At 43.3% G+C, this 13,849-nt stretch overlaps 1 protein-coding gene across 1 annotated transcript in view; it reads right to left on the reverse strand.

Moving 5' to 3' along the window:
* Window positions 1-2,115: 2,115 nt before the first annotated feature.
* The window catches only part of NCBP1 (nuclear cap binding protein subunit 1), a 28,087-nt gene continuing 16,353 nt past the window's right edge, over window positions 2,116-13,849 (reverse strand). The window contains exons 18-23 of the mRNA XM_039733183.1: window positions 13,067-13,160; window positions 11,095-11,198; window positions 10,354-10,468; window positions 5,983-6,126; window positions 5,474-5,587; window positions 2,116-4,580 (exon numbers count right to left, since the gene is read on the reverse strand). Of these exons, the coding sequence (XP_039589117.1) occupies window positions 4,467-4,580; window positions 5,474-5,587; window positions 5,983-6,126; window positions 10,354-10,468; window positions 11,095-11,198; window positions 13,067-13,160 (685 nt within the window). The 3' untranslated portion in view covers window positions 2,116-4,466. The remainder of the gene's footprint in view (window positions 4,581-5,473; window positions 5,588-5,982; window positions 6,127-10,353; window positions 10,469-11,094; window positions 11,199-13,066; window positions 13,161-13,849) is intronic.

The following is a 13,849-nucleotide window of genomic DNA, read 5'->3' on the forward strand; positions in this document are numbered from 1 at the left end:
GAGGAAGTAGTTAGTGACCTCTTAGTGAGCCATTAGACCCAAGTCCTTGGGGCCAGATGGGATTCACCCACAGGCACTGAGGGAGCTGGCAGGAGAGCTCACTAAGCTGCTCTGCATCATTTGTCATCAGTCCTGGATAACCGGGGAGCTCTGGGTTGACTGGGTTGGCCAGTGTGATGCCCATCTATAAGAAGTGGTGGAAGGAGGATCTGGGGAGCTACAGGCCTGTCAGCCTCTGTAGTGGGATGAAATAGATCATCTTGAGTGTGATCACACAGCACATGCAGGAAAACCAGGGGATTGAACCCAGCCAACATAGTTTTGGGAAAGGTGGGTCCTGCCTGACCAACCTGATCTCCTTTCATGACCAGGTGACCTCCCCAGAGGGTGAGGGGAAGGCTGTGGATGTTGTCTACCTGGAGTTCAGCAAAGCCTTTGACACCATCTCCCACAGCACACTCCTGGAAAAGCTGGCAGCCCACGGCTTGGACAGGAGCACTCTTTGCTGGCTTAGGAACTGGCTGCACAGTCAGAGGGTGGAGGTGAATGGTGTCACATCCAGCTGGGGGCTGGTCACCAGTGGTGTCCCTCAGGAATCAGTATTTGGCCCAATCCTGTTTAAAATCTTTCCTGATGATCTGTATGAGATCAACTGTACTCAGCACACTGATAACACTGATAACAGCAAACTGTGTGGAGTGTTGACCTGCTGGAGGGCAGGAAGGCTCTGCAGAGGGATCTGGACAGGCTGCCTTAATGGGCCAAGGCCCAAGGTGTGAGGTTCAATAAGGCCAAGTGTCAGGGTGGCTCACAACCCTGTGCAGGCTGGGGCAGGGTGACTGGAAAGAGCCCCAGCAGAAAAGAGCCTACGTGTGCTGGCCAGCATCCCTCTGGGAGTGTGCCAGGTGTCCAAGGCCAATGGCATCCTGGCCTGTATCAGCAATAGTGTGATCAGCCTGGCACTGCTGATACCAAACCTTGAGATTTGTGTCCTATTTGGGGTCCCAATTCAGGAAGAACATTGAGGGTGCTGGGGTGAGCCCAGAGATGATGGAGCTGGTGAAGAGCCCAGGAGCTGCTGAGAGAACAGGGCTTGTTCAGCCTGGAGAAAAGGAGGCTCAGAGGTGACCTTACCTTCTGCAACTCTCTGAAAGGGGGCTGTAGCCAGGTGGGGTCAGTCTCTTCTTCCAGGCAACCAGTGATAGTACAAGAGGATATGTGGCCTCAAGCTGCACCAGGGGAGGTTTATGTCAGACATTAGCAATATTTCTTTACAGAAGGGGTGACTGGACATTGAAGGGGCTTCCCAGGGAGGTGGTAGAGTTACCAAACCTGGAGGTATTCAAGGAAAGACTGGACACGGCCGTGCCATGATTTAGTTGACATGGTGATGTGCAGTCATAGGTTGGATTTGATGACCTCAGAGAGCTTTTCCAACCTAATTGACTCTGTGGTTTTGTTAGAGGAGACAAGATGCCTGGGAAGGGCACATGATGCTTCCAATAATAGGTCTTCACTTTTCCAATGTTCTCCTCTGCAGCTATGCAGTAACCTGCCTGCCCACCAAGCAGAGAAGGATTTAAGGCCTTACAAGACCTAAGAAGGTGGCACGGGGACTTAGCTAGAAGAGGCAGGCAGGTCCCAGGAGGGCTTTTGGAGGTAGTCCTTCTTGTCATGGTTTCACAATCCAGTTCTTGGGTTCTTAAACGCCTCTCTGGGGCAGATGGGGGTGGTCACTGACTACTGCCCTTGTGTGGATGTGCTGCAGCATCTGCCCCACCTCACAGCAAGCACCACCAGCCCACACCCTCCTGACCTCCTGCAGCAGCACTTCCCTTTTCCACAGGGCAAGAGGTGGCAAGGGAGAGGGAGAACTTCTACATCAGCACCTCCATGCACCGAGCAGCACATATGCTTGCATCACAAGCCCCTACCTGGCTGCAGGTAGCGGAGCGTGCTAGACCAGCTGTAGTGTAAGGAGGTGAAGGCTTGTATGTTAAGTCAGGGTACCAGCACTGGGAAACTAAACTGTTTCACACCCCTCTGCACTTAACACCAGCATAACCCAGCATGACTACTTTGCTTCAGTGTCTCCCAAAGAGACTGGACAAACACTCTCAGCAGCAACCTGCTTCACCTTCATTTATTTTTGTCTTTATGTGTGCATTTTCTTCCAACCACACCACATTTCTACAGCATCTTTACACTATCCACCACTTCATATTTCAGCAGTTCCAAGTTTCTCCAGTTAGCTGCTGGTATCACTACATAAGCATTTCACTCTTTCGTACAGATGCAGCAAATTTCCCAGTCAAGTCCGGTGTACACCATTAAACCTGAAAGAAGGTGAAGGTGTCCAACAGACTCAAGAAATGCAATCAAAGCCCATGCTCAAAGCTTGGCATGATTGGAAGTCAAATCAATTTTGAAAGACATTGCTATTTGGCTTTAAAACACAGGATTACACTCAAGCATTTGCAACTGTATCCCCAGCATCAGTATTCGTCAAGGCTCAAAGAAAGTTACAGGTTTGCAAGTTCTAACTGCATTACCAGTTTTACAGAAGTCACATTTATAGTCAGAACCCTCACCCATTAGTTAATATCAGAACCGATACTGACCCAAGCCAGTGAAAAAACTATTAAAGTCCAATTAAAACCTTTAAAGTATTAAATGCTTCCTAAAAATAAAAACCAACAAGAAACCCTATTTGATTACTTAAGAACATTAACAGAGAAATATCTGAAGCATAAGTCCGTGCATGACTGACAAAATCCTTGCATAAAGCAAATTTACAACAAGTAACAATACACCCTGAAAGAATGGCGGGGGAGGGGGTGGGGGGGGAAATCAGTAAAGTCAGAAAGGGCAAGCAGAAAAAGTAGAAGTAACAGATCTAAGTCTATGAGGATATACAGGGTTGCTACAGGCCACACACAAAAATCAGATGAACAGTCGAAGCAAAATGTTCAATTTTTACCCTCCTTGCTTATTCAGGAGGTCATTGGTCAATGTACAGATGAAATGCATTTCTAGGTGTAATACCTAAAAAAATAATTTGTACAGGAACAAAAGTACTCAAAGCACGTAATTTCCTAATCTAAAACTAAACAGCACTGGGTATGAAATTTAAAACATTCACCTGCAAAATGAAGAGACCATAAACAGCTTGGAAGCCCCCTGCATGCTGACGGACCTGAGCACCTAAGGCAGCATCTCTGCTGTTCACCACTGCTCACTGTGGTACAGAACATTCTGGTTTGGCTCTTATGTACCTCATGTTACTGGCCTAACTCAAAACTAAGCCTGCTCTATTTTCAGTTGTGTTCTCAGTCTATGCCTCCTGTAATGTATCACTTAATTCGGCATTAAAACACTTCCTGAAGACATGGGAGCAACGTGCTGCTGTCACGTTTTAAAGCCACGGAAGCATAGCAGATGCAACAGTTGTTGCCAAGCCAGATGAGGTGAGAGCACTTGGTTCATCCACTGTCACTAACAGAAAGATTTCTGACATCTGTCCAGCCCAGCACAATTTTTTTTCTTTCAGTTACAGGCTGAAAGAAAAAAACAAGCTCAGAACTGTCTGGGGCATCTGGGGAGCTGGAGCTCCCAATACCCAGGTAAGGCTTGCAGCATGGAAGTCAGAAGTTTGTTCCACACCAACTCTTGCTTACTGTCTCTATTTATCAGTGAAGACTGCTACTGAGAGCAGTTCATGATTTCTTGACCACAATGCAAAAAGAATTGCATTTTTCACAAGTGGTCCATGAAGTTTCTCTACTGACTGTTTATAGATATTGTAATAAGACACTAGACAATACATTTAAAAAACATATATCAATTGTACTATATGTTCTTTTAAACTGTGAAAATCTATCTGGCTTGGTAATAAACCAAATTTGTATGCTCTATGCTACTTCAAAAACGTGTTTCACATGCCCAAAGACAGTTTTCCTATGTCATATACTAGAGAACTTATCCCACTGCTCACTGAGAAGGTGCATCCCCTTTCATACTCACAAAACACTACTAATTGTTCCTCATTTCTGCAATTAATTTGATTTAAGGGACAAGCAGAGGTAACAAATTCAATTGCTTGGGGTTGGCTTTTTTTCTTGTGAGGTTAGGAATATTCTTGGGGGAAGGAGTGTGCCTGATTTTTTTATATAGGCAAGAGGGGAGAAATAAAATAACTATCATGAAGAGAAGATCAAACTAAATTAAAAAACAAAAAGAATTAATACTTTACTTCACAAATATCCCCTATTAGTCATAACTTTTAAGGCTTACAATGCTTACACAGTTTGGTTTTTTTAGAACACTCTATTGTTTTTTATATAGGAGCACACGAAAGCCAGTTTTAGTAAAAAAAATTCTTCCATCCCCATGTTAAGTTTTGCCATTAAAAAAAAATTAAATTTCACTAAAGTCCTGCAGACAAGACTCTGTCCACGGATGATCCCTCAGGCCTGCAGAGCACAGAACTGCTGAAACACAGCCAGAATGTGGTGGTCCAGTTCAGCTGTAAACAGGAGGTTCTCTAGCGTCACCATGTACTGCTGGATTATCTGGTGGTGCTGGCAGATAAAAAAACAAAGACAAACCACATATGTTTACTGTTTTTACATTTATATCAGAATAGGCAGAGAAGTCAAGATATGTAAGAACCACAAATGTTCTTATCTGAATTGTTTAGCACATCTAATTTCCACAACACAGTAGCAATGGATAAGAAAAGCATGATGTAGAGGCAGTGCTGCCTGCAAGAACGAAGCCTGTGCTGAAATCTTGCTTTGTGCTCCCTGTAACTCTTCACACGTGGATCCTGAGTTGTGTACAGGACACAATGCCACTGCATTGGGAGAATCATGGTATTTCCTTTCCTCTGAAGACACACCTACTACCAGGGAAGGATTCATCCCAAGGGGGAATTACACCACTGCTTCCATTCTTCAACACATCTTGTGGTCACACAGGTAAAATGTCCTGTAACTAATCACTTTCATCCAGCCACCTGTGCTTATTAACTGCATTAACTGATTTAGTACAGAGGCAAATATTCAAAAATCATATTTAATAGATATTTACACACCTCACTAAAAGGAATCCTGCAATATTTTAATTCACTTATTTAAAACATGTCTATTTTAGCATTCTTGTGCACAACACTGCCCTTACTAAAAACACACAGTTAAGGGGAAATCAGTGAAATTCATAACCACATCTTGAAATATCTTTGTGCTACGTTTACAGTGATGAAGTTGTCCACTCAGGATCAGTCACTCCACCAGTCTGCAGCAGATTTGGCCAGAGCCAGAGAGTTGTGACCGGGCCCCACACCAGCCTCTGGGGAAAATGTGCTGCTGCCACCTACTGCTACTCTTGTGGAGCCTCAGCCCTCCATCAAACGAGCTTTCCCAATTAAGCATGGCCCCACCAACACCCCTCCAAACTGAGAAAAGAAACTTACCTGCAGGAAGATCTGCTGCAACCTCTCTATACAGCTCTTGTACCAAGGAGTAAATACATCAATTCCACCAGTCTCGCAGCGCACTAAGTGCTCCGTTAACAACATAATGAAACGCTGCAAAGAGAGAAACACAAACTTAGTCTCATCAAACTAAAGAAGAATCCTAACCTAAGGCAAGAGGTGTCAGAAGCTTTGAACAGCACTGTGAGAATAATTATTTTGCTTGGCAAATACTGAATTTAGTATGAAAATAAACCAGTTACCTTCTGGTTGTTCAGGAAATTTGTGTGCTAGCAGAACTCCTCCTAAGCACTTGAAACTCATCAGATCCTGCTCCAAACCAGTCTTTGCAGAAGGATGATCTGGATTGACTCTAACCCATAGTAAAGTCATCAACCCCTTCCCATATTCTTATTCCAAGAAAGTGCCCAAGATAGTAGTGATGCTGAAAGCTTATAAATCAAGTAACTTCAAAATCTAAACTGAGAAGAGACTTTGACCATCATTACCTGGAATATAACAAGGAAGAGGTTCTTCTGCTCACTCTGGGCTGACTCTACTTTTTCCTGCAAGCGCTCTATCTGCTCTTCCAGTGGTCCATCTTCCCGATCAGTGCTTCGGTCATCATCATCATCGTCATCATCACTGTCTCGCTGTAAATGACAACAACACAGGACTTAGCCAGTAATTTGGCAGGTGTGGATACCATTAATACCCTCCAGTTCTACGTGTGGAAAGGTCTGCAGAATAACTGAAGAGCAGCACACAATTCTGGATAAAAATTTGGAAGGAAAAATGTTAATATGGGAAAGCCATGAAAAAAAATTACCAAGATTTCAGAGAAACTAGTGCAAGCATAAAGATTTACCAGAATTAAGGAGTTTTCCTCCAGGAAGGTGCTGTGGCTCACAGCCCAGCTGAGGTGCCCCTACACCAGGGCATGCAGTATGGGCAACAAACAGGAGGAGTTGGAAGCCACCATGTTACTGGACAGTTATGGCCTTGCTGTCACTCCTGAAACTCGGTGGGATGGATCCCATGACTGGAGTGTGACTAACAATGGCCACAGGCTGTTCAGAAGGGACATGGGAAGAAAGCGACACAGAGGATTGCCCATCAAGGGTGGATTGAGTGTGAAGAGTGTCTGAAGAGCAGCCACGAGCAAGGGTAAAGCTGGTGGGTAACAATCCCAGCTGAGGCAGCACAGGGAGCCTTTGGTGCCTGTGACCGGCTCCCGACCAACAGAGCCCGCTGACGGAGCCTCCCTGACCCGGTGCAGGAGGCTCCGGTGCTGCTGGGGGACTTCAACCACCCTGCACACCCTGGAAAAGTAGCTGTCAAAGGTGTGTGCCCTGATAGAAAATGCTGGTATGCTGGTAGCAGCAGATGAGGTGAAGGCTGAGGAACCCAGGCTTCTTCAGAAGAACTTCTTTTGCTGCCATCTTCAATGGTAACCACTCTTACCACATCTCGAGTGGAAAAACAGGATGGGGACCAGGAGAGTCTCTCCCACACTAAGTAAAAATCAGGTTCATGGCACCTGAAGAACCTAAAAGTCTATGGGAGCCAATGAGATGCATCCTAGAGTCCTGAGGCAACCAGATATGTAGTTGCCAAACCACTCTCCATGACATTTGAAAAGTTGTGGCTGTGAGGGAAAATCCCAGGTGACTGGAAAAGGGAAAACATTTTAGTCATCTTTAAAAAGGTAGAAAGGACTCCTGGAACAACCGACCTGTGAGCGTTGCCTCTGTGCCTGGGAAGATCATGGAACAGATCCTGCTGGAAGCTGTGCTAAGGCACATGGAGGACAGGGAGGTGATTTGGAACAGCCAGCATGGCTTTACCAAGGGCAAGTCCTGCCTGACCAACCTGCAGGCCTTCTGTGATGGAGTGACTCCACTTGTGGACAAGGGAAGGGCAGCAGATGTCATTTATCAGGCCTTTGACATGGTTCCCCACAACATCCTTCCCTCTAAACTGGAGGGAGATGGATTTAATGGGTGAACTGTTAAATGGATAAGAAATCAGTGGCATCCAGAGGGTAGTGGTCAACAAATCTGAGTCCCAGTCAGTGGGTCATCAGCGACCAGTGGTGTCACCCAGGGGTCTGTACTGGGACTGGTGTTTTCTTGATTAATGACAGACAAAGCAGTCGAGTGTACCCTTACCAAGTTTGCAGATGACCCAGCAGGGGAGGGAGGGGATTCTGCCCCTCTGCTCTGCTCTGCTGAGAGCCCACCTGGAACCTGCACCCAGCTCTGGGGTCCCAGCAGGGAGGACATGGACCTGTTGGAGTGAGTCCAGAGGAGGGACATCAACATAATCAGAGGGATGAAGCATCTCTCTTATGAGGGAATGGCCACAAGAATTGGGTTTGTTCAGCCTGGAGCAGAGCAGGCTCTGAGGTGATCTAATTGCAGCCTTCCAGGATCTGAAGGGAGCCTCCAAGAAAGAGGGACTAATGACAAGAGCATGTAGTGGTAGAAAAGGATGAATGTCCTTAAACTGAAAGGCATCAGGTTTAGATAAGAAGTAGGGAAGAAATTCTTTACTGTGAGACTGGTGAGGCACTGGAACAGCTTGCCCAGAGAAGCTGAGAATGCCCCTTTCTTGGGACTGTTCAAGGCCAGACTGAGCAAGGATGGAGCTCTGAGCAAGGTGGTCTAGTGGAAGGTGTCCCTGCTCATGGCAAGGGCTTAAAACTAGGTGATCTCTGAGGTCCCTTCCAACCCAAGTCATTCTATGATTTCATGGTTTATTTAAGGGAAATACAGTGAAAGGTAATATGCCTGCTAACTTTATCATTACATGGTAAGGGACAACTTTGTATTTAAAAAAAAATCTGGCATAGATATTTTCAAATTGTACCTATTGCAACAAGACAGGAAATTAATTAAATAAAGAGTTCTGAAATCTCAGGGCTTTAAAAAATAATGCACCTGGTGCAAATCCTCTCCTGCACTTGGTGCAAGAACTCAAATGAACCTAGCTAGTCAGCACAGCAGGAAGGCTGAAGACTGGAGCCAGTGTTTTGTAGTGGGGACTCCCCATACTCATCATCAAAAAGCTACTCTCAAGACTAAAAAGGGTTAGCACAGAAACTGATCTACCAACTAGGAATATGGCATGCTTCACTGCATCAAAAACAACACAACACTACCATCACCCACAAAACACACCTAAGAACCAGCTCAGGTGACTAAGTCTTAAACAAGACTACAAGGCATATAGGAGGAAAGAGAGGGTCTGATGGATTATGGCAAATTCAAACACAAGACAATGCTTTAGTATAATATAGTTGTTTCTGTGCAAAGACATGCATAAATAACTAGCTTGAAACTTTAGATATCTGTAAAAGAAGCATGTGTACCTTTGGATAAATGTGTTAACTCACCTACAGCATAGGAAATGAAGATCACAAGACAGGTATAGCTCTGAATCAGTATGAAAAATGAAAACTTACCAGAGCAAGTGAGAATTTAATTTTATTCCCTCTATAGGAACTTGCCTTTTTCCCATCTACAGAGGTTTTCTGAACTCAAAACACTTGAGGACCAAGATAAAGCATACAAGCATTGGACTCATTCCATGGTAAGGGAACACCCTTCATGCTGGGGAAATCAAAACTTGATGGCATACTTCCTCTAAAAGGAATGGTCATGCAGCAGAGCAACAGCCTGCAGAACTACTCACTGCTGCATACAAATGTCTCTTCCTGGCACACTACTCATTTAAAGTACTAAGTAATAAAGAGCTTCAGCAAGAGACAAGGACAGCAATTAAAACACTGGTATATTTAGAGATGCCAGAAAAGCTCTTTGCTTCACAGTAAGATCAATGACTGTACCTAAGTCTTCCATAATCACAGGCATTTATTAACTGTTCATCAATGTAGACTGTGGAGGCAACCAGGATGGCTTTTGCTGTGAGTGAGGGAAACAAGATGAAGGGGTTGGGACGAACCAACACTGGCAAGACGAGAGTTATTAGGGATCTCTCAACAGAAGCTTCTGGACAAATGACTGACTTGAGGAGCTTTCTTCAATAAACATCAGCAAGCTCTGTGTCACATTTTGACACTAACCTCATTCAAAATTTTGGAGCTAGCTAAGTTGATGCAGGTAAACACACAGACCTCAAAGAAACACAGAAATTCTCTCGCTTTCTGCAATTCAGCATATTTATGAACTGACTTAATTCTGTCATAACTAAGTACTGCATTCAGCCAAGCTTCCTCGGGCCCCATCTTTCCCAGCTGCCACAGATGAAGACACTCACTCCATTTTACTGGCCCACTTGAGACAACAGAAACCAACAGCAGCTGCCTCCTCATACAGTTTGCTGTATTTAATAATGCAAGATCATGCAATCGTATTCAGGAAAATAAGCTGGAAGAAGGAAGTGCCATGCCAGTGTCAGAATCCAGCAGCATCCATCAGAAGAACAGTAACAGCCAACTTCTCAATTGCAAATAGCTGTTTCTGTGCACTTCTGCATGGAAGCCACAAGAGCACTCTTTAACGGAACTTACTATGAATAATTTGTAACTGTTCTTACTGTTCTCTAATAAGGTAATTGGAATCCAGACTAGAAGGCAAGTGGTAGATATGTTCATATTGCAAGAGAAACTTGTGAGAGAGAACTTGAACAGACCAAATACATATGCATTCCTTTAAAAGATTCTACTAAATTCTTAAATTACAGCTGGGACCAAGAACATGCATCTGATTTTTGATGTGTCAGTGCTACAGCTGACCACACCTCTGCATTCCTGAACAATCATATGTATTCAGTCCTTCCCAAAACCAACTGTGTGTCTGTACATCAGCATGCAGGCTTATATAACCTGGTTCAAAATCTATAAACAAATTACTCACTCTTTTGTGCTGCCTGGCCAATCTTGCTTTGGTCTCCTCCAGTTCTTTGTGAATCTTCAGGACATGCTTATTCATCTTACGAATTGTGGAATGCAAGATCTCCCAGATGTAAAACCTAGGAAAGACACACAGCTCAAAACACCACATTACACACTATTTGAAAATAGGAAACTAAATGTCGTTTCTTACCAGAGAAATATAAGTTGGAGAATTTAAAAATCTATGTATCATTCAAGGAGCCATCTACCAGAGTGAACGAACACTCAGCATACAGGAAAGCACACTTGTAACACAAGAATTCTTAACAATCAGTTCTTGCCTATTTGTTGCAGTACACTTCAGAGTCAGAATTTTATTTCATATATGCACTGCAAGAGTATTAACACCAAACTTGACTCCTCAGATTGAGCAATCCTTCTGATCTCAATATGCCAATGCACCAGTGGTGGTACAAGTTACATACCACCCCCAAGGGCTGTTTAGGAACAGCTCCACTTCAGCAGGTTTAGACACTACTCGCAAAATGACATGCTAGCAGCAATCCTGCACTGTCACACCAATATTCCTACCCCAACTCAGAAAGAAAAGTGTTTAAGTATGTATTTTTTTGTACTTTTTGTACAAAGGGCAAAAGCCCAATTGTACCTTACTCCACTACTGAGTTTTCAAAGACTGAATTATGTACTGGCAAGTTAAAAGCAAATTAAAGACAAACAACAACCCAAACCAAGTTCTTGTTACCTGGTAAAATCATGTGCCAGCTCTGAAGAAAAGATCCAGTTTGCTACTGCAGCACAGTCAACAATTTGTGTCCGAATCATCTTGTCCACGAGCACCGCAATCATCTGTATTTTGTGAAAGACAATACAAACAAAATCTGTGTAAAATATTCCATCCTCAGATAAAACCAGAGATGATTTGATGCAACTCTACATCAGTGGTACTACTGAGTAATTTTGAATACTTTAACAAACTGGGTAGTCTAGCTTAAAACATTTCAAATGAGGGGATCTGTATCAATTACATAAAGCATTCCAACTTGGTTAACAACCATACCTACCTCCAAAAGTATCACTCCTTGCTAGCATACATACTCCCATACAAAAGTAAAAAATACAAAAATCAGAGTTGGAACTGAGGCCTTGAGAGACACGAGCACTAGTATTTGACATCAAAGTACTCCAACCAGAGCCCATATACCTGTCAGATCAGCATAATGAAGGAGCTGCTGCTAGCCTACTCTCCTTGAACTGCAGCAGCCCTCAAACGTGACAGTAAGCTTTTCTCTACAGGGCCCACTGACTTCAGGACAGAACGAATGCATCGTGGAGTCAGTGGAAAGGCATACTTGCTACAGGCACTGATTCTGAGGGACTTGCAAGCCATCTAGCAGGCAACTGCAACGAAGAGTTACTGACCAAAGAAGATGCAAGCTGTTCAAAAAAAGGGCTTATCTTAGTTACTCATGTGATTGAATGCCACAGTATCTAAGAACCACAGCCTGCACTGTATCCTTACAACCACCCGTTGTCAAATGAGGAAGTGTAACAAAGCTCCTTTTAAGGAAGGAAAATTAAAATAACTGAATGAATCATACACAGGACTCAGCACTCAACTTTCAAGTCCCAGGATAGTATCCTATGCTTTATTTGTCTTTCTGCATTGCCAGGAAGGATTTCTGATTACTTAGCCTGGTCTTCCAAAAAACACACATCTAGGATTTTGAGAAAATATTTAATCTTAATGTTAAAGTTTCTCTTTATGAAGTCACCACCACCAGCTTGCTTTTAAGTCCAGGGACTAGCAACTCCTGCTATTAAGTCACTACCTGCAGCACAGACCACTCATTAGTGCTTTAAGCCATAAAAGCATTGTTGGTCTGAACCAAACCAAAGGATCTTCCCATAGACATGAGAGCAGGGTGAACAGCCTGAAAACAGACTCTGGACAAGTGTCCTGCTCTAAAGGCACCATTCCTTCCATGTGACAAGGTGGCTGTGGGACTTGGGAATAAGAAAAAAGTGCTGGTTCAGAAGCAAAAACCATGGAATTGCAGTAAATGCAAGAGAAGAAAAGTCCCATGATTAAGTAGAACAGCAAACAGTAGACTTTCCTAAGTTTTTGCACTTGAATTTTTTTTAAAGGATTTTGATTCATTAATAAAAATTTAACATGACTATTTAGTCTGGGTTTGAAACCTCCATCTCAATTTGGTAATGCTGTGATACAAGGGAATGAAGAGGAAGATGATTCAGATATAACACAGCAGTAATTAAATTTCCTCTGATCTAGTTAAATGGCAGCAAAAAGTAGGTCAGACTGTAAATGTCATATTTTCAAGGTCAGTGAACTGAGTAATAAGTTAAATTTTTTTTAAATCCTAATTTTATGACGTTTTAAGAGGGGTAACAGCTTGCATAGGTATCTTCTAGGTGCTCCTTTTTACCACTAGAGAATAGACCACAGGTCTAGTAGCAGATGCCCAGGATACTCCTGGTTCTCACTGGCATCACTTTGTAAAGTCTGGATGGTGCAACTGAGAGGCACAGCCTTCATTTTAGTATAGCAACAATAAAAACAATCTAAGCTTTCCTTAGAATGACACTAGACAAGTTATTTTTAAAGGATAGAAAACAAACTTCACATCTTTTTAGACATATATGACCTCTGTGAGCTGAAACTCACAAAGATCCTTGACATTCCAGCCTCTTACCTGTGGATGATTCTTCCAAACTTCATACACAACTCTCAGAACATGAAGCTTCCCCTCATCACTTTCAGCAAGTGTTTTGAAGACTTCATGAAACCTTTTAATAGAAGTAAGTAGTCAGTGGATAGGCAGGGAGGGACCAGGTCAAAATAGCAGCAGGTATAAGGCAAGTGGTTTAGGTTAGCCAAAAGACAATAATGTGACTATCTACAGCATTTCTTAGACAACTATTCCCTGGAAAATATTAAGATCCTGAGCTAAAACAGTCTACAAAGAAATGACATCTCCTAACAGCAACTTACATGTTAGTGGTGAACCTACTTCCTGAAGCTAAGGCTACATTTCTCAGGCTCTCAAAAGCAGGAGGCACTTTTCTGCTTCATGTGCTTATCTATACACAGCTGAACCAAAATCTGCTGCCTTTTTAGCCTCAGACCTTCCTCTTAACGTGTTTCTGCAACTTCAGACACTTATCCTAAGTGCCTCTTTTCCAAGGAGAGGCTGCTAAAAGCACCTATTTTAGCAGTTACTCTGACTGCTACACTGCATTCATAGCCCAGCTTATTGTAATATAACTATAAAGCATAAGAGGCTCTTCTTGATCTCTTGGCTGCCACTGTTGTGCAGCAGAGAAAATACCATGGTCTAAGTATCTGAATCACCCTGCCTCTTTTACTCCTGACTGCAGGTTACTACCTGCAGTTTCTTATCAATATTGCCTCTGTGGAGCTTCCAGGTGCATGTTTTTGTAGCTGTTTTATCTATCTTTAGGGACAGATAGAAAAA

Source organism: Passer montanus, unplaced genomic scaffold, assembly GCF_014805655.1.
Source record: "Passer montanus isolate IOZ18808 unplaced genomic scaffold, ASM1480565v1 scaffold84, whole genome shotgun sequence".
Classification (NCBI taxonomy): Eukaryota; Metazoa; Chordata; class Aves; order Passeriformes; family Passeridae; genus Passer; species Passer montanus.